The sequence below is a fragment of the Meles meles genome, chromosome 19 (assembly GCF_922984935.1).
Source record: "Meles meles chromosome 19, mMelMel3.1 paternal haplotype, whole genome shotgun sequence".
In the NCBI taxonomy this organism is placed as follows: domain Eukaryota; kingdom Metazoa; phylum Chordata; class Mammalia; order Carnivora; family Mustelidae; genus Meles; species Meles meles.
Window position 1 is genome coordinate 48341926 of NC_060084.1, and position 25424 is coordinate 48367349.

Genomic DNA, 25424 nt, shown 5'->3' on the forward strand with positions numbered 1-25424 from the left:
GAGGCAGGCAGAGAGAGAGGGGGGAAGCAGGCTCCCCGCTGAGCAGAGAGCCCGATGTGGGGCTCCATCCCAGGACCCTGAGATCATGACCCGAGCCGAAGGCAGAGGCTTTAACCCACTGAGCCACCCAAGCGCCCCAAGAAACAGCCCTCTTTCTTACTTACACCACTGTTGCCTTCGTTCCATGGTTCCTTGTAGCCAGTCTAATACCCATGCATACATCTAACCCTAAGATGTAAGCCATAAAGTCAAGGATTTAAACAACACTTGGCAAAACAAAGCTGGTGTGACTAGGAGGAAAGCTGTGCCCACAGGTAGGTGTGGAGGAGTTGGTCAGTGAAAATGTGAGCCGAGAATAAGCACAAGCGTATCCCAACATCCCCCCGGGGGGGGGGGGGTGGAAAGTGCTGTCAAAGGCAAGAGATGCAGGACAAGAAAATTGAGAATCCTGCACCTGTTCTTACTCTGTGACTGTGTAGACATTACACACTTTGTATCCAGGTAGAAGACAAAAACAAAGAAAACCTGGAACTTTCCTCCTCTCTCCAGGCATTCCATACATCCCAGGCAGCCATACGGGTTGTCGTGTTCTTGAGGACCACAGGCAGAAATCAAAGAAGGAAGAAGTGGGAGAAGGGAGATAGAATTTCTGGCTGTAACTCTGGCCACAATTCCTCTCCATTTTCACATCCATTTTGCCAGGATGCATTCCTCCTCAACTACTATTTTTTTAAAAGATTTTATTTATTTATTTGTCAGAGAGAGAGAGAGCACAAGCAGAGGGAGCAGCAGGCAGAGAGAGGGAGAGAAGCAGGCTCTCCGCTTAGCAGGGAGCTCAATATGGGGCTTGGTCCCAGGACCCCAGGATTATGACCTGAGCCGAAGGCAGACACTTAACCAACTGAGCCACCCAGGTGCCCTCAGTCCCCCCCCCCCCTTTTTTTATTCGTTTATTTGACAGAGAGAGAGCACAAGTAAGCAGAGAAGCAGTCAGAGGCAGAGAGAGAAGCAGGCTCTCTGCTAAGCAGGGAGCCTGATGCGGGGCTCGATCCCAGGACCCTGGGATCATGACCTGAGCCGAAGGCAGCTGCTTAACCAACTGAACCACCCAGGCGCCCCCTCAGTTCCCATTTTTGATAGACTGGCAGTAGCTCCTCTAAGTAGTATACTGAGAGTTCTAGAAGCCCACCCACACTCCCCAAGAAGGAGTGCCGGGACTGATGTTCCCCATCTAGAATAGAGTGGTGACAGCAATCCCATATTTGTCTCCCATGCTTATCAGCAATGAGTCAGACTCTCTCCTCCCTGAAAGGGACAAAAAACATATTTTCAGTTCAAGACCTGCCCAAAGCATACCATGATCAGCAATTATAGAGGCACAGCGAGATTCCTAGGCTACTTTAACAACACCTGGTTCATTCACTCACCCAAGGAATATTTATCAAGGCTCTTCTGTGCGGCTAGATGCTGGACACGGCCCCAAACAAGACAGACATGGCTTCTGCCCTTTCCGGGCTCAGACTCCATCTCCAAAGTCTAAACTCCAGCCCATGCCTTGCCCAAGTCCTCAGCCCTCCCTGCTTCCTACCCCGCCCCTGTCTCTTCCCTCTTGGAACACACCCAAACTCTCAATCTTGCTCTCACTCTCGCTCTCTCTCTCTCACACACAACTTCATAAGAAAGTTCCTTCTAAATTCCAGTATTGACAGGAAACATAAATTTATGGGCTAAGGTGGGAAAGAGGACTAACAGACAGATAACAGTCAGATCAAATAATTGCTAAAGCCATCCATCCATCCATCCATCCATCCATCCATCCATCCATCCATTTGTTCAACGTGCCTTCCCCTGGGCCCTGGTCCATGTAGAACCCTGTGCTGGGAAGTACTGGGTCCTCAGAGCTGACCACAGCAGCTGCAGCCCTGCCCTCCTAGAGCTCATGGTCCAGTGGGGGAGAAAATCCATTCCCAGTGGTGACAACCCAGAGTAGTCTAAGTTGGGACGTGGGAGCCCAGAGGAGACTCCAGATCTAGCCTGGGGAGGGGAGGTCCAAGAGGGCTGCCTGGGGAAGGGGTCAGCTATGTTGGAGAACACATTAAGAGGATCACAAGAGTAGCCATGTCCCTTGAAGGCATTATTTATGCTAAAGGGTTCTAAGGCATCATTTCTGTTTATTAACCCAAACCCTGGAGAGTAGATGCTATTATTAGCTCCATTTTAGAAATGAGGAAGTTGGGGCGCCTGCGTGGCTCCATCAGTTAGGTGTCCAATTCTTGATTTGACTCAGATCATGATCTCAGGGTCGTGGGATCAAGCCCTGCATCTGGGACTCTGAGCTCAGTGGTCAGCCTGCTTGAGATTCTCTCCCTCTCCCTCTGCCTCTTCCTACACCTCGCTCGCTCTCTCTCGCTCTCTCTCAAATAAATACATCTCTTTAAAAAAACAGAAATGAGGAAATGGAATTCTCAGCACCCTGGGCCCTGCCTCCATGGAACTTATAGCTTCAGAGACTCAGGAACACCAGAGAAGGGATTGCCCAGCCTGGGGATCCAGGAAGGCTTCTAGGAGGAGGCACAATCTCAGTCATGAACTGAAGTGTTAACAGCCATTGCCAATCCAGAAAGGCTTCTAGGAGGAGGCACCATCTCAGTTATGGACTGAAGTGTTAACAGCCATTGCCAGGTGGAGAACAGAGGAAACATGTCCCAGCCTGAAGGTGAGCAAATACACTTTATTTAGAGGGACTGCAAGGGCTTTGCTCTTTTTGACTTGTAAAGCGGAAGAAGTGATCATTGCTGTCGTCAGGGACCAGGTCATGTAGGAGCTACAATCTGGACCTTGTCCTTCATACAACAGAGAGCTGCCTGTCGGAGGGTATGGCTCTGATTAGTCACCAGTGGTAGAAGTAGGCTGGGGAGGGCAGGTTTCAATTCCTTCCTTGGGCTGTGAGAGGCCTGTGGGATTTGGAAAGAAGAAAGAGGGAACAACCGTGCGGCGGCACCAGTACACCCCTGCACGGCAGTGGACGTGGGGGAGCTGGCCGGAGATGTCGGAGAGGAAATGATCTCAGGGTTGTGGTCTGGTAACCAGCCGGTGTTTGGGGAAGGGCAGGCAGGTGGTGGTGGTGGTTTGGGGATTTCTTTCCATCTTTTTTCCTGCCTAGCTTCAGAGTGTAGAAGATGAAAATTTTACCCCAGGACACCAAGAATAGTTTCTGCTATTTGTGGACCACATGAACAAATTTACTTGTTTAACCGTATAGCTTACTTGCAAATAACTTATTTAACCATCATCACACAGTTTCTTGATCCTCTGTTTTACAAATGAGAAAAAAAGGAGGCAAGAGAAATGATCCGGGTTGTTTAGGATCACCAGCTACTACTAATTGGTGAAACCAGAATTTGAAGAAAAAGAGTAACTCTCCGGAACCCCTCCCTTCCCTCCCTCCCCTCTCCCTGCTCTCTTTCTCCCTTCCCCACCCCTCCCCTCTCTCCTGCCCCTTGTCTCTCCTCTCCACTCTTTCTGGACCCCCTCCATCTCCCTTCCTCCCCTACCCAGTCTCCAGGTTCCTATGTCAAAGTCTTGGGACAAAGCTTCACATCTGAAATTCTGGAAGCTCCAGTTTACTGCCATGCGGGTCCCTGGACTGCCACCCTCTACCTTGCCGGTAAGAGCGCTAGATGACAATCCGGCGATGTCCTCCTAAACCACAAATGTGCATGCCCTTGGACCCAGCCAGTCAGCTTCTAGAAACTACCGTGGACCTGACTGCATCCCACACCAAGGGAAATGGCGTGGACATGGTTTCTCTGGGCGCCTCCCTTTGCACGGGCGAAGCAATGGAAATACCCAAAAGGACAGGTTCAAAACTGATGGTGTGTTTGAACACAGGAACGGTTCGACTAAAGGAGAGTGGTTTCAAGGAGATCCCAGACCAACCCTAGGGCTCAGAGGTGGGGAGGGGTCCCAGCAGGGGCTGTCTAGGGAATGGTAGAACATCTTGCCTCAGACTACCCATTCCAACTGGCAACAATCTCCCCCACCCCCCACCCCATGATGCTCTCATTGAGGTTCATCCAGTCCTAAAAGAAGACACTTACTTGAATTCAGAGATTTTGATAGCATGGGTGTTTCGGCCTTCCCAAGTATCTATTGACCCAACTTTTGGGGGGGGAGTGGCCAGAAATACCAGCCACCGAAGGCCCTCCCCCTCCCACTGACCCTCCTGTCATCCCAGCCCCATCCCGAAGCCCTCCCTTTTCTTGACCCCATCTCTGGTTCCATCCTTAACCTTCACCACATCCCTGACCCTTGGCTCTGCCTTGACCCCACTTTTGTGCTTCAGTGACCGAGGGCCGGTATCATTCCCTTTATGTGCCCGTTGTTTAGGACCAGGATTCTGATGGCCCATTTTCAGACCCAGGCTCCATTCCTGTCAAAGAGGAGTCAGATGTCCAGGGGTGAAGAGGTAGAGTATGGGATGAGGTGGGCCCCAGATCTGAAGCTCAAACATCAGTGGAGGAGGAGGCAGCCTCTGACCAGCTGAGCTCTGCGAGGAGGCTCCCCACGTGCGGTAGCTGGGGAGCCCTGGAGGAGGGGGAACCCCGGAGGGTGAGAGCACGGTCCACAGGAGGAACGCAGTAGCAGCCACAGGTTCCGGATTCAGAGAGAACTCAGCATCCCAGAACGAGAGTGCCAGAAAATTCAGAGATTTCCCAGTGACTAGCATTCTGTGTTTCCATTCAGAAATTCACCCACAACCAGGGCAAGAGACACCAGGCATCAGAGCCACCCTCCCACGGCCATGCACCATCAGTGGACACCAGCTCCAAGTCAAAGACGTCGGCGGGATCACAAAAGCCTCCAAACTGGCCAAAGTCTAAAAGGGGACTTGTCTAGAAAGATAGAGAGATGTCACAGAATAAGGGTCAGAGCTGCTGGGCGGGGCCGGGTGGCGGGGGGGGGGGGGGGACCACCAACTATAGCCAGGATAGACAGAGCTGGGGAGAAAGCCGTCTCCCAAGCTCTGTGTCTGAGCACGCGGCTCCCTGGGTCTCTCTGTCACCTCTCAGTTCTCTCTCGTCTCTCTCTATGCTGTGTCTGCCTCTCCTCTCTCTCGGTCTCTCATCTTGTGTCTCTCTCTGTGTACGTTTTTCTCTCTCCCTGCTTCCCAATCACTGTCTCTGAGTGGCTCTGTTTCTCTCCTCTCTCTCTCCCTCCCTCGCTCCCTCCCTCATCCTTCTCCCTGTTGTATGTGACCCTGGGACCATCATCACCACCAAACAGGACAGTGTTCTCTGCATTCATTTGTTAACACCTGTTTCCCTCCGGTAGAAGGTGGGCTTCATGAAGGCAGAGATTTTTGTCTGTGTTATTTTCTGCTGCCTTCCCTGTGCCAGGAATAGGGCCGGATTCAATAAATTGATGTTGAATGCAGAATGGGTGAATCATCGTTCTCGCCAACATGATTATTCAGTGATATCTGTAAAAACACTGATACTGGTTGTTACTGGTATAGCTACTGCCTATACCAATCGAGTATTTGTCGAGTGCAAACGGTAATACCAGAAATCGGGCTAAGCAGTTACTTCTTTCAGCCTTACAAACCTTCCTGTGTAGGCGAGTCCTGTTACCGTGCCCATTTTTCGGATGAGGAAAGTGAGGGAAGCAACTCACCCAATATGAGCCCAGGCCGTGTCTGACTCCAAAGTCCAGAGGGTTTAGACCTGGTGGTTAAGAACTCGGGATCTATCCCAATTGTAGGTTGGAATGTCAGCTGCAGCCCTTAGCAACCTTGACCTTTAAAAAGTGAAGTAAGTCAGTGAGAAAAAGACAAATACCAGATGATTTCATTAGGTAGAATTTAAGAAACAGAACACGGTGGGGGTTGGGTGGGGGAGACAGGTTCTTCAATACAGAGAAGGAACTGGGGGCTGCCAGCGGGGAGGTGAGTGGCGGGTAATGGGAAAACAGGTGAGGGGGACTAATAGCACTTGTCAGGGGCGAGTACCGAGAAATGTACAGAAGTGTTGAATCATAGGGGCGCCTGGGTGGCTCAGTGGGTTAAAGCCTCTGCCTTGGGCTCAGGTCATGATCCCAGGGCCCGGGATAGAGCCCCGCATCCAGCTCTCTGCTCAGCCCGGAGTCAGCTTCCTCCTCTCTCTCTCTCTCTCTCTCTCTGCCTACTTGTGATCTCTGTCAAATAAAAAGTGTTAGATCACTATACTGTACACCTGAAATTAATACAGCACTGTGCTTATTACGCCTCCATAAAAAAGAAGAAAGCACCCGCTAAATCCTGGACAGCCTGGGCGGTGTCTGGGGTGGCGCAGGCGCAGAGGCAGCTTCCCCCCCCCCCCGCCACCCCCCCCCCCTCCCGGCAGGGCTGGGTCTAGAGGTGAAGATCGGGGAACTTCCCACTCGCCTGCTCGCTAGGGCAGGCTGGGGTGCCTCGGGGTCTAGACTGCTGCTCCCAGTCCGCAGCGGCGGGCGAGGGAGAAGGAGCCCGGCAAACCAGGGAGGAGGCTAGTCCGGAGCGGCGGAGCGGCGACCTAGCTGCGGGAGGAACCCAGTATGGTGCCGCCGCCGCCAAAGCTGCCGCCCTTACTGCTGTCGCTGCCGCTGTTCCTGCTGTCGCTGCCCTCGGTGACCACGGAAGCCAGTAAGTGACACCTCCCCCCATCGCGGCGCGGCGGCCGCGGCTTTCCCCCCACACATCCCGCACTGGCAGGATGGTCGGCCTCCCCCAGGGCTGAACGGGGAGGGACCCCAGCCTCCCAGAAAGCAGCCGGAGTTCCTTACGGTAGAACCGTCAGTCAGTCTAGGAAAGCCGAGAATGAATGGCACATGCCCAGACACCTCACCTCCTGCCAGACCCCAAAGGCTGGGCCCACTGACCTCATCAGAGAATGCTTGATGGGATGAGTGGGGGGCGGTGGGGGGGTGTAGAAGAGGGCAGGAGCACATAACCTCTTCCCCCTTCTGACCCCAAATGTATGGCTCTAAGGCATGGCCATTCATTTATCCATGCAGCCCGGCAGTTCATCCCACACACGTTCACCGGGTGTCTCACAATGTTCCAGGCCCTGGGGATATAGCTCTGAAGTCAGATGGCCCCGGTTTCAAAACAGCTTTTGGCATTTAATACCTGTGTGAGCTCAAGAGAGTTTTAGGGAAACTAAAACTGTTTCCCTAAAAAGTGTTTCCCTAAAAAGTGTTGGGGATGGGGGGGATGGAGATTCTACCTACCTTCTAAGACTCTGTCTTGGGTGGATGCCGAGCAAAGTCGGTTGCACTGGGTAAGAATAATAACATGGTAATTCAGATGAACAATATTAATACTGAATGCAGACTTGGGGAAGCCACAGTCGATCATCTCAGCATTTCCCAAAAGGTGATTCCCAGAACTCTGGGCACTTCTCCAGAAAAGAGGGGCCCAAGGCTCGAGAACTTCACAGAGAGCTACCAACCCAAACCTCTTAAGGAGATTCCCAATACGAGCCCCACTGTGACCTCCATTTACAGATGAGGAGACTAAGGCACGGAGAAGGGAAGCAACTTGCCCAAGGCAGCAGCAGGTCCAATGAGTGAACCAAAATGGTGCATGGAGCCCCCTCCACCAGGATGGGAGAGCCTGGTGTCCAGGAGCAGGGGCGCAGGGTAGACCTAGGCAAGTGGCTTGACCCTCGGAGGTGCACCTGACCTCTCCGTCCAGTGGGGATGAAAATGCGAGTGCACATCTCACAGGGTCGTGGAGAGGGTTGGGGGAGGCCACCTGTAAGGAAACAGCTTGGTGTCTGGCACAGAGGAGGCACTTGAGTGTGGTCGTTATGCTGCACCCAATGTCATCTTCATGGCAACCATGCCAGGGACGAGACCTGCCATCGGGTGGACGAAAGCACCGGAGAAGGAGACCCGCGTGCCCAGAGCCACACAGCACATCAGTGGCACAGCCGGCATTCAGACCCACACTAGCAGGCTCCCCACTCTCCAACTGCCTGTGTCCAAACCGTGCCATCCTCCACACAGCACGCTCTAGGCACCCCTGTCCGCTACTTCCCAGCTTCCTCTTCCTCATAACCAATAATTACAATATTCACCTTGACAGAGTCATTGGCACATGCTAATCCCTCTAGGTAGAGTTCATTGCCTCGTCCACTCGGCAACTCTAACCACCCCCAGTTTACAGATGACAAAACTGAGACTCGGAGAAGTGACACCACCCACGCAGACTCACAGCTCTGCTAGCAGTGCCAGGATTCAAAAAACTTACCTCCTTCCCACCTTCTACATTCTCTTTTATTATTACTACTAAGAAAGGATAGCATTGTGTTTATTAACAGCAGTATGCACCAAGACATATTGAGGACCTACCATGTGCTGGAGCCTGAGGCTGAAAGATTTTAATATGGAGCCTGGTGGGTTAGAGGTCAGGACTCGGGAGCGCAGAGCGCAGGGTTCAAATCCCCCTTCGGCCATTTACCTTCTCTGTGACCTGGAGGAAACGATTCTGTGCCTTGGTTTCCCCATCTATAAAGTGGGGCTGATGGTAGTGTTCACTTCAAGGAGCTGTTTAAGGACTAAACCCTGAGAGAGACACGTGAAGCACTCAGAACAGCCTGTGCATGTTAACTGTTATTAGTCCCACATTACAAACTAGGAAAAAGAATCAGAGAGGTTAGGTAACCTGCCTGAAGCCTCACAGCAGAGATGGGAAGGGATCCAAAATCCTCGGGTTATAATTGCCTCCCTTCTTGTGCCAGGATCCCCTACAAACCTTCTCCCAACTGGGGTCCATGCATAGTAATCATAATAATAATATCATATTTCATGGATTCTAGGACTTAGATGTGCTGCGCCTTTTCCCGCCCCTCAGTCAGAGTTCCTGTAAATGACAGTGTCACAGTGGCATTGATGACAGTGAGCTGATGAAAACGCTGTGGAACTAGATAGTGGTGGTAGTTACATGCACAGCTCAGTGCCACGAACTGTGCGCTTTAAAATGGTTTAAATGGGAGATTTAAGTTTTCAACCTCAGTATGGACCACAGTTTAAAGCGTCGATGGGGAAATACGGTAATCACAGCCCCGCGAAGGTGCTCGGATGCAGACAGGGAGCAGCAGACCCAGTCCAGCCCAGGAAGGGTGAGTGGCCTCCCGGGCGCCCCTCGGCATCCCGACCTCGGACTCCCGGGTCTGATCAGCCCGCGTTTCCCCCGCAGGGACCGGGATGGTCGATGTGCTGGCGCCCCGGGAGGTGAGCGGCCTCCTGGGCGACACGGTGGAGCTGTCCTGCAAACTGCCGCCGCTGGAGCACAAGGTGCACGTGACGCAGGTGACGTGGACGCGGCAGGACGCGGCGGGGAACGAGCTCAACGTGGCGGTCTTCCACCCCATACAGGGCGCCAGCTTCCCCGAGCCCGGCCGGTTGGAATTTGTGGCCGCCAGGCCGGGCCTGGAGCTGCGGGACGGGTCGCTGGCCCTGCGGGGGTTGCACGCCCAAGATGAAGCCAACTACACCTGCCGCTTCGCCATGTTCCCTGAGGGCAGCAGGAGCGCACGAACCTGGCTCCGCGTGCTGGGTGAGCTGAGGAGGGGGGACCGAAGAGAGTTGCGGAGGTGGGAGGGGCTGGAGGGGTGGCGCAGGGATGGAGGGGGGAGATTTTGTGAGGAGGAAAAGGGGAGATGGGGCAATGATGGGGAGGGGGGCGGGAGGAAGGGGCTGTAGGCTAGGAAGAGAGTTGGGATCCTGGAGAGTAAGGTTAAGCTCTTGCAGACTGAGGGCAGAGCATGGGGGTGGTGGATAAGAAGGGGGGATAGGTAGAGCCCTGGCAGGGGCCTGGGAGGCCTGGAGGCCAGGGTTTGCCTCCCAGCTGGCTACCACCAGCTTGGCAAACACCTTCATCTCAGACTCTCCTTTCCTCGACTGTAAGGTATGGTTAGTTAGAAGAGGGCGGTCCTCAGAACGCTGTCCCTGGGGTCTCCGGAGTTTATCCAGCTGAACCTTAGAACAGAGGCCCCTGTGAGCTCCTGATGGCTGTCAATCATTGTTACTCCCTTTGGTGAGGAAGGGAGAGTTGAAATACACAGACAGGAAGGAGGGCCATTCTGACACCCAGGAGAAGAGGTTTTCCCCACCATGGGCCCAGACGCCCCAGGCATTGTCATGGACTCAAGGTTCATGTTCCCCAGCAGAACATTTCCTTTTTGAAGTTGAGTAAGTCCCTAAGCCTCTGGGAAGGAGAGATCACCCTGAGGATTAGTAAGAGCTGCTGAGTACTTACCGGGTACTCCCTTCCTGTGCTGGGAAGGGATCCAGGCCCTTACAAGACGGACTCCTGCACCGTTAACGGTGCCCACAGCGCCCAGCCAAAGGCAGCGCTTTCAGCAAATCTGGGACTTCAGGTCTTCGGATTGAGAGTAACCCAGAACCAGTGAGCAGCCCCGGGGCCAGGGGCCCGGATCCCAGCATCTAGCGGCCGCTTGCCAGGCAGCCTGGGCTGGATCCCAAGGATGCTGTACTGAGTTTCCTGTTAGCGGGGACTTTGCTGGGGATGGAGCAGGTGACATGAAGGATGGCAGCTCGTGGTGGCTTCAAAGCTGTTCTGGCGGATTTCAGTGGCACACTTCACACTAAAGGTGCCGCTGTCCTGGGCGCATGGGACACTCTTAAAAGGTTATGTGGCACTTCGGTCGCGGTTAGGTGTGTGATGAGTACCAACCAAGAGAAGAAGAAAGACCTGTTGGGAAGGTGGAAAAAAATCGTGGTTTGAGATCTCTGCAGCTAAGATAACATCTCCTCTGGCTGCTGCCAGAACTTTAGTAGAGCAGAGGGGCGCCTGGGTGACTCAGTCAGTGGAGCGCCCGATGCTTGATTTCAGCTCAGGTCATGATCTCAGGGTCATGAGATCGAACCCCGTGTCGGGCCCCACACTAGGCATGGAAACTTCTCGGGATTCTTTCTTTCCCTCTGTCCCATCCCACCCCTGCACAAGACCTCACTCATGCTCTCTCTCGCTCTCTCTCTCAAAAAAGAAAAAATTTAGTAGAGCAGAAACAAGTTGGACCTATGCTACTAGACGATCGGGTACTACCCGATTCCAAAAGAAAACAAATGAGTCATCCTAACCCTGTGGTCATAGGATTGGCATCAGAACATTTTCATTATCAAATTCTGCAGGGAGCTTTCTGGTTACTCCCAGATGGGGCACCTCTGTTAGCACTCTACCAAGCCAGGGGCGCTGGCCATGAACTGAGGAGGTCATTGTGATAGGAGACCTTGGTGGGGCTCAGACCGTCAGCATGCTGGTACCTTAGTTACAACTGGGAAATATCAAGCAGCCCGTGAAGAAAAAAATTAATCTACCTCCTTAACTTTGGAGAGCTTCCCTCGGGCTGTAGGCCACATTCCGCAGCCTCTACTGTGATCCTTTAGGTGAGTCAGAGGCAACTGGAAACACAGCTTTTCGTGTCTGCAATGAATCCCTCCCCAGCTCCACGCCAAAGTAGATAGACCCAGACCAATCTTCCTCTACTCTACGTTAATCAGAAAGAAAGGTGTCGAATTGCAGCAGCCCCTAAGCCTTGCTTATGTCTTTTATTTTATTTTTGTAAAAGATAATGAGACCTAAAGAAAGGGAAGGGTGAGATTTCATGCTATGCTTTCACATACTTCAGTGAGGCTGGGCTGGAAGGGAGCCTCCTCTCCAGGAAATCAAGTTCTCTGCTGCCTCCTCGCTGGTGCCCTGGCAGTGGGGAGTGTTCCAATTGTGGCTAAAATTGAAGGGCGTTTCGCAAATTATAAAATAATGCGTTTTTGAAAAGCGCATTTGGCTGTAGTTTTAAGAATGAGTTCAGCTGTGAAATCCATCAGACATGCCAAGCGAAGCACAAATTGGGAAAAGCAAAATAAATTGAACTTGAGCCCAAGTGATGGAGGGAATTTGCTTCAAGAGAAGTGGAAAACTAGATCGTCTAGCAGATTATTTCCAGCACCTGTGATTTCCTTTTCTCTTCATTAGCCAGAGATGACTAATTTAAATTTAGAAGCTGATTTTAACTTAAAATTTCCATGAATAAACTATTCATTGCAGATGCCTATTATACTGTGTAACCATTGTTTTGGAAATTTTGTGTAAAATTAAAACTACCAGTATTTTACCAAAAAAAAAAAAAAAAAAAGACAAAAAACCCACAACCAGTGAGTCAAATTTAAGAGAAATCTCCAGTCCATAATAACACTACAGTAACAAGTAATAATGAGGAAGGAACCAAGCGGAGCCCCGGGTTTGGGAATTACCAGAATAATGAGGAGACGGTCACACGAGGGGTTTGGAGTGGAAGCCCAGTTCTGTCCCGTAGAACTGTGTGACCTCAAGCCTGTCTTCCCTTCTCAACCTCCACAGCACTGCTCTCAGCCCTCCCCTCCTCCATGAAGCCCTCCTTCACCACTCCCCCAACATGGAGACACCCCTTCTGGGCTCCCCCATCCCAGCCTTGCCCATTCTGGGTTGCCACTCTCTGAGGAAGTCTGTCTTCCGGTTGGACTGTGTACCCCCTAAAGGCAGGGCTGGGGGCTGCCTCGGGCATTGCTGGGTCCCCAACATCGCCCATCCTCCAGCCAGGCACTGTATTCCATTCCCAATAATAATAGCAGCATTTCGTGAGCATGTATTATGCGCCAGGTACCATCTTGGGAGCTTCACCTGCATGTTCTCATTGCCTGTGATCCTGTCCTTATCTCCCATTGACGAAGAAACTGAGCACAGACATGCCCATAGCCACCCAACAGCTTGCGGACGGAGCTAGGATTTGAACCCGGACCTCCAGTGCACTTGCCTAGCTGCCCCCCTCTCCTGGTGTGCTGTTGGCTGAAAGACCACAGGCGAGGACTGACCAGTCCTTTTCGCTCTTGTCCGCAGCCCAGCCAGAGAACAAGGCCGAGGCTGAGGAGGTACCGCTCAGCCCACTCGGCCTGGAGCCTGTGCCTGTGGCCCGCTGCATCTCCAGTGAGGGCCGCCCGCCCGCCCAGGTCTCCTGGCCACACCTGGATGGGAAGACCAATGAGAGCCAGGTGCCAGGACACCAGCCTGGCACGTACACCGTCACCAGCTTCTTACTCGTAATACCCTCAAGCCAGACAGATGGCAAGCCTGTCACCTGCAGAGTGGAACACGAGAGCTTCAAGGAGCCCGTCCTGCTGCCCGTGACTCTCGATGTGCCTTGTGAGTGTGCCCAGATGTGAGCAAGGACAAGGACCACTATCCCACTGTCTCCGCTACCACCCCCACATTGTCTACTGGGGCCCACGGGGACTTTGAAAATCTTCCCTGTCGATCATATTTGGGGCGGATAAACAGCAGCTGAGGCAGGTCATCCAGGATTCTTCCCAGCAGGACTTGTCAGAGCCTTGAATGTGCTCCTGTATGTGATGGGTGTCCAAGAGGCCTTTTCTCACAGAACACCCATGCCATGCCAGGACTTGGCTACCCACGAAAATGACTAGAGAGAAACAGATCCCCAAAAGCCTTCTCAGCACCCCGCTACCTCCCACCCTGCCATGGACTTCTGGCCTTCTTTGCTCTGAGGGAATCCATTACCCCAGACTCCTCACAGGCCTCTCTGTCTTGGGCTGTTTCTGAAACCCACTGAAGCCTTTTCTCGTTATGATACGATCCCACGTATCTTTAGGCCCCTCTGAAGGGTCCCTGTCTTTGAGCCTGCGTGTCTGTTTCCCTCAGACCCCCCAGAGGTCTCCATCTCCGGCTACGATGACAACTGGTACCTCGGCCGCAGGGAGGTCACCCTGAGCTGTGACGTCCGCAGCAAACCGGAGCCCACAGGCTATGACTGGAGCACGTGAGTCCTGGGTGGACCTGGGCACCTGGGTCCTGGGTCTGAGGGAGTCAGGTCCTGAGTCTGAGAGAGGAGGGGCCAGGGTCTGGACCCCTGAGTCTGAGGGAGGAGAGGCTGGGGGCAGGACCCCTGGGTCTGAGGGAGGAGGGACTGGGGGTCTGGACTCCTGGGTCTGAGAGAGGAGGGGGCTGGGGGCCTGGGCTCCTGGGTCTGAAGGAGGAGGGGAATGGGGGCCTGGGCTCCTGGGGTCTGAGGGAGGAGGGGGCTGGGGGCCTGGACCACTGGGTCTGAGGGAGGATACGGGTACAAGAAAGTGAAGAGAGAGAAGTGGAGTCTAGGCCGCAGTACGATTTCTGTCTCACATGCACAGTTTATGAGGCGGTTTAGGGCAGGTTCACTATTATACCTGCTCTTTTCGGCTGTCTGCTGTGTGCCAGTGGTCACCTTATCCCATGTGACCCCCACACCCCAGGCAACACTGTCACCGTGCCCGGGGTTAAAGATGAGTTGGGCCCCAGTAGATGCCGTCACCTGCCTGGGTCCCACGGCCACAAGGGTGCAGAAGTGGCTCCACACTGTTCCTCCTAACCTCTGGCTTCTGCCACCTCCGCGGTCGCCTCATGTAACCCACCCAGTCACTTCTGGTGGAGTGGGTGCCATCCCCATTGTCTCGATGAGGAGGCTCAGAGCACTCCGATTCCCTCAAGTTCAGACCAAGGCGGGGAAAGAAAAAGGTAAAGGGATCAATTGTTTTTCACGCTCCTTATTGGGCTCTTGTTCTTATTATAAATAACTTACGGCCGTTGTAGAAACTTCAGACAATCCGGTTATGAGCAAAAAGAAAATCTGTGGGCAAGTGTCCAGAAATATACACCGTTACCCTTTGTTACACAGCCCTCCTGCCTTTTGTTCTCTTTCTCAGCAAAAACTGTGCCACGGGCACCTTTTTGAAACTTTCCCTCTGTCTCAGGATCGCCTTCCCGCGTGACCCCATGTAGATCCCCGTTGCCATGTCCCCCAGCGTTTCATCAGGCCAATTTGTAGACGTACAGAAAAGAAGTACGACTTTCCCAGCGAGCACTCAGGAACCCACCCGGGGCATTCTCCTGCTTACCTTTTACTGGATTTGCCCAATCGCATCCATCAGTCTGTCCCCTCTCCCCATCCATCCATCTTCTACCTGTTAGGCATGTCAGAGCCCCCACAGCGCCCTTTTCAGTGCTGCTGGGACCCCGTTCCATCCAATGCACATGCCATCAATTATTTAACCAACCCTGGACGGGGCTCACGTCCCGGCTTGCAACCCTGCAGATGCCACGGGAGCGCCCATCCCCCACCAGCCCACCTCTGTGGATAACCACTGCTGTGTCTCTATGGTCAGTCAAGGGAATCATGGTCAAATGTTTTCCAGTGGTGAAGGCAGACGCCTCTCCCGTCCTGCCTCAAAGCACTGTGATCCAGGCTCGTGAGCCACGGGGCTGGGTTTCCGTCTGGGCTATGCCGGATGCCCAGAAACCCATGCTTGCGTCTTCTCTGTCCACTAAACTGAAGCGTGTTGACCGCTTGCTCTGTGCCAGATCACAGGGGCCAGCGTGCCCTGGTAAATGAAACGGACCAAATTCTCTCCCCTCCTGGGGCTTCCAGTCTAGTGGGACAGGAAAATAATAGACAAAATAACGCTGTGAAGTCGGTAGTGCGTCAGATGGGGAGAAAGGCTGAGTTAGAGGTAAAGCAGAGGTGGGGGGGCATTGCAGTTGAAATCAGGGTGGGGGCAAGAAAGGTCTTGCTAGGGTGATGTCTGAGCAGCAGACTGCAGGAAAGGAGGATGAACTGGGCACATACCCAGAAGAGCATTCCAGGCAGAGGGAACAGCATGCAAGGACCCTGAGGCGGGGGTATTCAAAGACCACAAGGAGGCCACCGTGGACATAGAGCAGAGGGGAGAGTCACAGACAGTGTGGTCGGTGGTATCTGCCGCCGGCACGTGGGGTCTGTGGCTGTGTAGACACTTTGGGTTTATGCTGAGTGAGGTGGGAGCCACAGGAGGGCTCTGAACAGTGAAGGGAGGTGAACAAGTTCGTTCTAACCAGATCTCTCCAGCCGCTGCATGCGGGGCAGAGAGGGGTGGGCATGGGGTGGAGGCAGGGAGTCCTGGGAGAAGGTGGCCGCGGCAGCCCAGAGGCAGGGAGATCAGCCCGGGGTGGTGGCCGGGGAGGCCTGTGGCATGGTCAGAGTCTGGAGAGGTTTTTCAGATGGGGCAGACGGCACCTGCTGCTAGGTGGGATGTGGGTATGAGAGGAAGAGTTGGGAAATTCCAGGATTGCTCTCAACTGAGATCAGAGACATCATGAGTACGTAGTGAGAGCTCACACCTGTCGCTTCCTCCCGCCTTGGTCTCTCCCAGGACCAACGGGACCCTGCCACCCTCTGCTGTGGCCCAGGGCTCACGGCTCCTGATCCAGACCGTGGATGAGTCCATCAACACGACTTTCATCTGCCAAGTCACCAACGCCGTAGGGACTGGCCAGGCAGAACTGCCCGTCCTGGTCAGAGGTGAGGAGCCCCTTGGGTGGCAAGAATAGAGGGACCGAAGGAGGAGGTCACAGCAGGATTCTCTCTGACGGAGGAGTTTGGAGGTGGTTCCTGGTTAAGGGAGTCCTCAGATGCAAGAATGCTTTCTGATTCCCATCCTTCCCCTAACGCCCCTCATGAAAGGACCAATGGAGTCAGCTTTAGTCTCATTAACTCACCATCTGTACCCCTGGAACCACTGTGCAGTCTCCCGGATACACCCCATCTGCAAACCCAGGCTTAGGTAGCTGTGTGGGCTTGTCCCCACGACTCAGAAAGGCCTTTCCAAGCATGTGAGGCAGGAGTCTCTATCAGTTGCAATTGATAGAAGCACAATTCTAAATAGCCTAAGCAAAAATGGCACTTTACTGAAAATGCACCTTCAGGTATGGTTGGATCCAGATGCTCCAACTGTGAAACCCAGGAACTTTCCTTTACATCTCTTGTCTCTGCTTTTCTCTGCATTCTCAGGGAGGTGAGATGTCCCTCAGCAGCTACAGTCTCCTGTCTCACCTGTCTAGTAGTCCCAGTTGAAAGAATACACCACTTTCAGTAGCTCTAGCCAAAGTCCCAGGGCTGACTGTCATTGGCTTAGCTGGGGTCCCAGCAGCCCCGTGAATCTATCCCAACAGCCAAGGAGAATGGGGTGCTCTGATCAGCCAGGCCTGGGTCAAAGTCCCGTCCTAGGAACCAGGGGATGGAGTCAAGTCCACCTGAGACATGACCAGGAGAGGCCGGGCGGTAGCTTCCATAAAGGATGAGGAATCATGTTTTAGGGGCACGTGAAGACCCCAGGAGCCCCTGAACTTAACCCTGCTTACTTCTTCTCTTCCAGAAGAACCTCCCAACGAGGCGCCACAACAAGGCTTGTCCACTCTGGGCATCGCTTTCCTGATAGTGGTAGTCCTAGTTCTGGTCCTGCTGGCCTTCCTGATTTGTTTCTGGCTGTCCAGACGCTCCCGTGAGTCCCTCCTCTTTGGCATATCTCCTGTCTGTCAGCCGAGAATGAGCATCCCCACAGCTGCCATGCTTGGCCACCTACTATGATCTAGACTCAGCCCCAAGTATGGCAGCCTCAGACTGAACCCTCGGTACCATGAGCTTCCCCTATTTGACACAGGAGGACACTAAGTTTGGAAAATCCTGCTCACTGGATCATTGATTCCTTTTTGCAAACCTTTGGGGAGGAGGGGCCCTAGCTAGCACCCTGATCCCAGCTCTTAAGGGCCTGATCCTCTTGACTAAAGGGCTCCACATAGGCTGTTCCCTTGCCTGCAACACCCTCCCCACGGCTCTTTCGGGTGAAGTCCTTTGGCTTCATCAATGGAGCTGAAGAAGAGCTGTTTTGCTGAGCACTTTCCGAGTGCTGAGCACTGAGCCCCACTCCATGGATGAGGAAATGTTTGCTTGCAGAGAGGAGGTCTGCCAACGGGCTCGCAGCCCGAAAGTCAGGAGGAGAGGGCATTTCTGCCGACGACAAAGCTTCTTCCCTCAACCCCTAAACAAAACTGCCTCCCCACATCCCAGCTGGAGGCCTCCTCCTCCAGGAAGCCCTCCCTGATCTCCCAGAGTGAGCCAAACACCTGCTCTGGACTTCCCCCCAGCCCCCTCCCCAGGCCTTGGCCACTCGGGAATGCACCACTGTGTGGGAACTCATCTATCTCTTCAGCGAACTGTGATCCCCAGGAGGGCAGAGCTAGAACTCTCATGGCCACAGCTGTGTCCCCAGCCCTGCCTGCCCCTGTGCCAGGCACACAGGAGGCACTTGAGGAAGGGTTTGCCAAGCGTGGCATCTCCGGAGCCAGACTGCCTGTGTCTGTGCCCTCAGTCTACTGCTTTATTAATCGTGTCATCAAGGGCAAATGACCTACTCTCTGTGATTCAGTTTCCTCCCCTGTGAAATGGGAGTAACCATCCCATATGGGTGAAGCACTCAGGGCAGCATTTGGCACATTGTAAACAACAGGCCGAGCATATGCAGGCTCTGAGTCCAGTTGTCGCCGGTATCAGCAGTTAGTCCGAGCTCTGTGAGAGCAGAGATCGGGGCTGTTTGCTCACGGCTGTATCTCCGGCACCTAGAAGGCCCCTGGCGCAAAGTAGACATTTCCTCTTTGCTGAAGAAATCCCTGTGTGATGGTTGAGGAAACTGAGGCACAGAGCGTCAATTGCCCGAGGTCACACAACTCCTGAAGGACAGAGCTGGGATCTGAAACCTTCTCTCAGGTTCCAGAACCCATGGCGAATAAATATTTATTCATGCTTAATAACTGCACGGAGAGCTGGGTGGGACACATACCCCAGTCCTGTTTCACGCATAACCACTGCGGGGAGTGGCTTCCCCATGTCAGCAGCACAGCTGGGGCTGAGAACTCAACGGGCTCCGCCACCCACATGTGTCCTCTCGCCATGCTGTCCGGCACTGCCATTCATTCCCGAAACTTCTTCTCTTTTCCTAGGTCAGGGTCAACACCGCTCCTCGGCTAATGGCGTGAGTGTCGTGGTGGGGCTGAGGAGGGTGTGGGGCTCTGCACGAACCACAGACTAATTGCGTGGACATTCCCAAGGAGGGGACAGGCATCTCTGGGCACCTGTAGCATTTAACCAAACGCCAGCATGGTGTCAGGAGCCGGGTCCTGGATTTTCTTTCCAGATGCCTCGAGCCGTGGTGCCCAACCCCTCCTGCCGGGCAGACTCCCCTGAAAAGTTTGCTTAAAATGCAGGTTCCCGAGCCCTGCCCCCTGAGCATCTGGTCTGGTGGGTCTGTGCTGGGGCCTGAGGATCTGCATTTCCATAGGTGCCCCTTCCCTCCCCGCTCATGACCACACCTTAAGAACTGCTGCCCCAGTCACTTCCTGGCCTTTTGGCTAAGCTCAACTGAGGAAGCACCGCCCTGACTTCCAGGGAGAGGGGAGGGAACAGGCCCGCAGCTCTTTGCACACTGGGCTCCAGTGGGCAGATTCTGTTGGGAAGGGCCCTGAGGCTAACGTTTTAATATCTGCCTTCTAGCATGTCTCCTATACGGTTGTGGATGTCAATGCCAGCTCTTCCGAGGATCCACCGAAAGAGAGCACAAAGTGACAGCGTCAGGACTGCTGGAGAGAGAGACTGGGGCCGGCGAGGGCATGGACCTTGCAGCTGGCCCCTGGCCCCAGGGGAGGAAGCTCCCTCCAAAGAGACGGGCCACCCTTCTCATGCCAGACCTCAAGAATGTCCCATCCGCCCTACACTGCAGTGGCAGATGCAAGTTCAAGTGCCCCCACGACCCCTCTCAGGTGCAGTCATTCACTGGAAGGAATCACAGCACTCAGGAAAGCCGGTGCACTTACAGTTACAGTTTATTACAATGAAAGGATGAGGTTAACAGTCACGTGAGAAGCCGCACGGGGCACTACTGGGAGAGACCTTACACCAGCTCTCAGTTGCATGCACAGCACTGAATTCTCCCAGCAATGATGTATGACAACACAGAGTCTCGCCAACCAAAGACACTCACCTGAGCCTTGGTTTCCAGGGTTTTTACCTGGGGTACATCATTGCAGCTGTGGCTGACGAGCCATGGAGCTGACCTTAGTCTCCAGCACCACCACAGGTCAGGGCCCCACTATGAACCACACTGTTAGCATAGACTCTCTGGTGCCGCCCACCGCCCCAGGCAAAATAAGACTCCTTTCAGCCAAAACACTCCAAAGGCTTAGGGTTACCTCCTGGAGCCAGGGAAAAAGGGCCCAGTCTCTCTTTGGGCAAGATTAACCCTTTCCTGCCTCGTGGAGCCACACAGACTATTCCAACTGCCAGATAATTTTTATAAGAATTTGACCTCTGGCCTTGAGCTTCTAAATCTCTGTATCCATGGCATCCCTTGGTTAGAAGAGCGAGCTGCCAACCTTCGTCCAGAAGAGAACCCAAGTCTGGAATTCAGCTGCTTAGAGCTGTTCAAGGAGCAGGAACGATGGCGGACATGAACTTGAAGGATGTGAGATCCTAGCACCTTCTGCCAAGACTCAGGCCACGGGAGATCATCTGTAGCCAGCATGCTGGGCTGGACAGGAACCCGGGGAACAGGAGCTAGTCATCCACCAAGGAAAGCAAAGTGTGAAAAACAAGAAGGAAGAGGTTCTGGGGGAGCAGAAGCTACAGCTGTTCAAGACACAAGACGGCCCTCAGACCAGGAAGGATACAGCCCAAGGTCCCGGAGGCAGAGCTGCTCAGATGCAACAGGCCTGTTTCCTATTTTATAACAGACGCTGATCTTGGGAGCAGGAACCAGAATTCCTCTTACAGTGAGACCTGTCTGTTGGGGAAGACCATGGGCCAGGGTGCTAAACCGGAGAGTGAGGCATGAGCTGCTGTGCAAGAGAAAACAAGTTCTTGGGGTCTTCTCTGGACGGAGAGGAGAGTGTGAACACAGAAGAATGGGAGGAGTGAGGGGCAAGGGCGTGGCAAGGCCCATAGGGCTCCACATTGTCAGGGAGATGTTGCTGCTACATAAACCCCTGTTCATCCCCAGCCCCAATATTAAAGTTAATTTATTATATCTGGAGTGGCTGTGTGCACTGTGTGTGTCTTTTTGTAGGAATTGGCTGTGTGTGGTCTTTTTGTAGGAATTGGGGAGGGGCTGCATTTTGTGTGGACTTTCAGCATGTGGGACAGAACCAGAGATGTGGGAGCAAAATCCTGAATCAAGGGAGTGCCTGGGTGGCTCAGTTGGTTAAGCATCTGACTCTGGATCTCTGCTCAGATCTTGATCTCAGGATCATGAGTTAAAGCCCCATGCTGGGCTCCACGGTGGGCATGGCAAAAGAAAACTACAGGGACATGAGCCCCCAGGATTCTCAGACACCCTGGGGAAAGTTCATCTTATTTATCTCTCTCTTTTTAATATTTTTAACTAGGTCCGATATAAACATCCCCAAATCAAAAGTTATGAAAAGCAAGGGGAGTCTACCTTGAGTTAATTTGCACATAGAGAATAAGGTGAGGGTCCAACTTCATGCTTTTGCTTACAGATACCCAGTTTTGCACAACCTTGTGACTGTGATTAATGCCACAAAACTGTACACTTAAAAATGCCGAGAATGGTCAATGTTGTCATCCCTATTTTCCCATGATTTTTACAACAGAATTTTTAAAAAATTTTTTTAAGATTTTATTCATTTATTTGACAGAGAGAGATCACAAGTAGGCAGAGAGGAAGGCAGGCTGAGACAGAAGGAAGCAGGCTCCCCACTGAGCGGAGAGCCCAATGCGGGGCTCAATCCCAAGACCTTGAGATCATGACCTGATCCAAAGGCAGTGGCTTAACCCACTGAGCCATCCAGGCGACCCTTCCTATAATTTTTAAAAGTTGATAATGTAATATACCAAAAACCACCAAATAGTACATCTTAATTTTTTAATAATTTATTTATTTATTTGACAGAGAGCACAAGCAGGGGGAGCAGCAGAGGGAGAGGGGGAAGCAGGCTCCCCGCTGAGCAAGGAGCCCAACGTGGGGCTCGATCCCAGGACCCTAAGATCATGACCCAAGCCGAAGGTAGATGCCCAGCCAATTGCGCCACCCAGGCGCCTTCTGAATAGTACTTTTTTTTTTTTAAGATTTTATTTATTGGGGCGCCTGGGTGGCTCAGTGGGTTAAAGCCTCTGCCTTCAGGTCAGGTCATGATCCCAGGGTCCTGGGATCGAGCCCCGCATTGGGCTCTCTGCTCAGCAGGGAGCCTGCTTCCCTTCCTCTCTCTCTCCCTGCCTCTCTGCCTACCCGTGATCTCTGTCAAATAAATAAATAAAATCTTAAAACAAACAAACAAACAAAAAATAGTACCCTCTAGTTCGTTCCATCCACATCATTGCAAAAGGCAAGGTCTCATTCTTTAAGAAAAAAAAAAAAGATTTTATTTATTTATTTGACAGACAGAGATCACAAGTAGACAGAGAGGCAGACAGAGAGAAGAAGGGAAGCAGGCTCCCCGCTGAGCAGAGAGCCCGACGCGGGGCTCGATCCCAGGACCCTGAGATCACGACCCGAGCCGAAGGCAGAGGCTTTAACCCACTGAGCCACCCAGGCGCCCCTGAATAGTACATTTTAGATGGGGGAACTGTATCACCACAAACAGTGGCTTCAAACACACAATTCTTCTCTTATAGCTCTGGAGTCGGAAGTCCAGAGTCTCCTGGGGCTAGAATCAAGGTGTCGGCTGGGGCTGGTTCCTCTTGAGGCTCCAGGGGGGAACCCATTTCCTGCCTTTCCGGCTTCTAGAGGTACGGGCCAACACTGCTTAGCATACAGCCCATCAAGTGGGCTTTCCTCCTCCTGCTCCCTCCTCCCTCCTTCCTCCTGTGGCCTTCTCACCTCCCTCTTCCCTTAAAGATCCCTGCAATTACACCAGGCCCCCTCGGGTCATCTAGAATCTAAGTTCCCCATCTCAAGGTCCTCAACTTAATCACACCTGCAAAGTCCTTTCGCCATATAAGAGAACATATCTTATCTACCACTCCCACCAGAACAACCATGGCATTGCTTGTCGGGTAAGGTTATTAATGCACAGAGAACAAATAGGCATTGTTTTTTCTGTACTAGGTAGTGTCTCAGACACACCATCCTGCACCTTACTTGTATTAGTAGAGTTTCTGGAAATTCTGATGGAGTGTCTTCAGTTTTTTTACAAAAAGCCACATAGTGGGGCACCTGGGTGGCTCAGTCACTTAAGCGTCTGCCTTCAGCTCAGGTCATGATCCTGGGGTCCTGGGATCGAGTCCCACATGGGGCTCCTTGCTCAGCAGGGAGCCTGCTTCTCCCTTTCCTGTTCCCCCTGCTTGTGAGTGTGTGCTCTGTGTGTGTGTGTGTGTGTAAACACATCCACAGGAGGATATCCGGAACTTTTTTCAACCAAGACCTTACTGGACAGATGTTTGTGGTATTTCTGCCTCTTTACCATTACAGTGATGTGGTGGGTGGCCTTGTGCCCTGTCACCCCCCACCCCCAGCTCATGTTGACACACTCCTGGAGGTGAAATTCCTAGTCAGAGAGTATGTGCCCCTATGGCTGCGATAGATACTGACAAACGGTCCTCCACAGAAGTCTGTGTTCCCAGCAGTAATGGACGCGACTGCTTGTGTTGGTGGGGAAAGCATCTGTGGGTTCCACAAAAGCCAGGAGTCGAGAATGGACCCTGTATTTCAGTGTACAAGTTGTATAAACTCCACATACGACTGAGAGAACCACGATCATCCATCCCAGACAAGGAAGGGGAGGGGGGTCTGATGAAGAGACTAAAACAGCCCCCAACCCTCCCTCTGCGCTGCTCGGACTCTGAGGAAGGGGAGTTCCAGGCCGACACTACCTTGCCTTGAGGGGAGCTTCAAGATTCTGGAAACCTCTGGGTGGCAGACGGCTCGGTCTCCCGAAATCTGAGTGAAAAACGAGGTGACCCCACATTTCCACTTCCAGGCAGGTACCCAGAAACACTGACGCTAGGTCATCAGAGAAACACCCACACACGAGGTTTCACAGCGACACTATTCCCAGCGGCCAACAGGCCGAGATGCCCCAAACGCCCATCAACGGATGGGAAACCAAATGTGATCTGTCCACACAGTGGAATGTTTATCCACGAGAAAAGGAGGGAAGCACTCACATGTGCTACAACAGGAATGAACCCCAAAACACTGAAAGAAGCCAGACACGAAAGGCTACAGGGTGTAGGAGTTCATCTGTAGGAAATGAGTGGGCAAATACGGAGACAGAAGAGAGATCAGCAGTTGCCAGGGCCTGGGGGAAGGAGGTGACAGGGAGTGACCACTTAACAAGATTAGTCAGCTCTAGACACAGCAGGGACAAGTGGGACTTTTAACCAAGGTGCAGGGCGGGAGGGCAGCCGGTGGGACTTTACTAAGAGGTAACATCAGGGGTCAGGGGGATCCTGGCTAACCTGACCTGACAAGATTCTTATCAGAGGGGTGAGGAACCTGATCCCACGTGGAGAGCAAGCAGCTATCAAAGGGGGGGGGGGTCTGTTTAAACAGACTTAGGAGGCTACTTGCCAAAACTGGACAAAAAAGACATGAACACGGAAGTCAGTTCTCATAGGAAGAGTGCAGGATGCATAGGTGGAGTCCCGTTATGAGAGAATCTCCATCAGTGAGGACACTTCAGGCGCCAAGAGCAGAGAACACCTCTCGCCACCACCCTCTCTCACCACCACTCCCCAGTCTGGGATGAAACACAAGGAACTGGATTGTCTGTTTCTACTGCAGGCACCACCTGTGGAGTTCAGCGGTGCTACTCTGTTTGTTCCATTTTCCACCACATATTCATCCTCAGGCTGGTGCCAAGATGGCTGCTGCATTCAAGCCATCGCAACCAGACCCAGACCCAGAAAAACAGGCCACCTTGTCCTGGGTGAACTTAACCAGCGGCCTTCTCTCCAAGGTCACTGGCCAGCATCGCCCACAGCTCAGCCAGTCCCTAGCCAAAAGAAGAGGACTACCTGGGAGGCTTGGGCCAATCAGGACCTGTCCTCTGGGGCTGCGGAAAAACCAGGGCTGTCCTCTGGGGCTGCAGAACGGATGACAGAAGTCTGGGCCTCTGGTATCTATTAGCGGTGACTCTCTCTGGGTAGTTGGAAGGTGGGTGAATTTTACTCTCTACTTTTTGAGATCATTCCATCTAAATTTCCTATATTACACCTTGACTTTTCTTTTAATGATACAAAAGGAATCAAAGTCATTATCTGAGGTAGAGACAGACAGAAAGGAAGAGAAGTGGGGCAATGTCATCTATATCAGGTTTGAAAAACTGCAGAGCCAATGCCATAGATTATATGGGGACGCATCTGGATGTGATCACAGTATGAAAACACAGGAGGGGGGCGCCTGGGTGGCTCAGTGGATTAAGCCTCTGCCTTCAGCTCAGGTCATGATCCCAGGGTCCTGGGATCGAGCCCCACATTGGGCTCTCTGCTCAGCAGGGAGCCTGCTCCCCCTCCACTCTGCCTGCCTCTCTG

At 52.9% G+C, this 25424-nt stretch overlaps 2 protein-coding genes across 2 annotated transcripts in view; both read left to right on the forward strand.

The window, feature by feature from the left end:
- Positions 1-6383: 6383 nt before the first annotated feature.
- Positions 6384-20964, forward strand: PVR (PVR cell adhesion molecule). The gene is made up of 8 exons (XM_045988577.1): positions 6384-6661; positions 9221-9580; positions 12920-13222; positions 13739-13856; positions 16258-16406; positions 17260-17385; positions 18881-18912; positions 19431-20964. The coding sequence occupies exons 1-8, from the start codon at positions 6574-6576 to the stop codon at positions 19500-19502; spliced, it is 1248 nt and encodes a 415-aa protein (XP_045844533.1). The 5' UTR covers positions 6384-6573; the 3' UTR covers positions 19503-20964.
- CEACAM19 (CEA cell adhesion molecule 19) overlaps positions 20374-25424 on the forward strand; it is a 31209-nt gene continuing 26158 nt past the window's right edge. The window contains exon 1 of the mRNA XM_045986766.1: positions 20374-20397. Coding sequence (XP_045842722.1) covers positions 20374-20397 — 24 coding nt within the window. The remainder of the gene's footprint in view (positions 20398-25424) is intronic.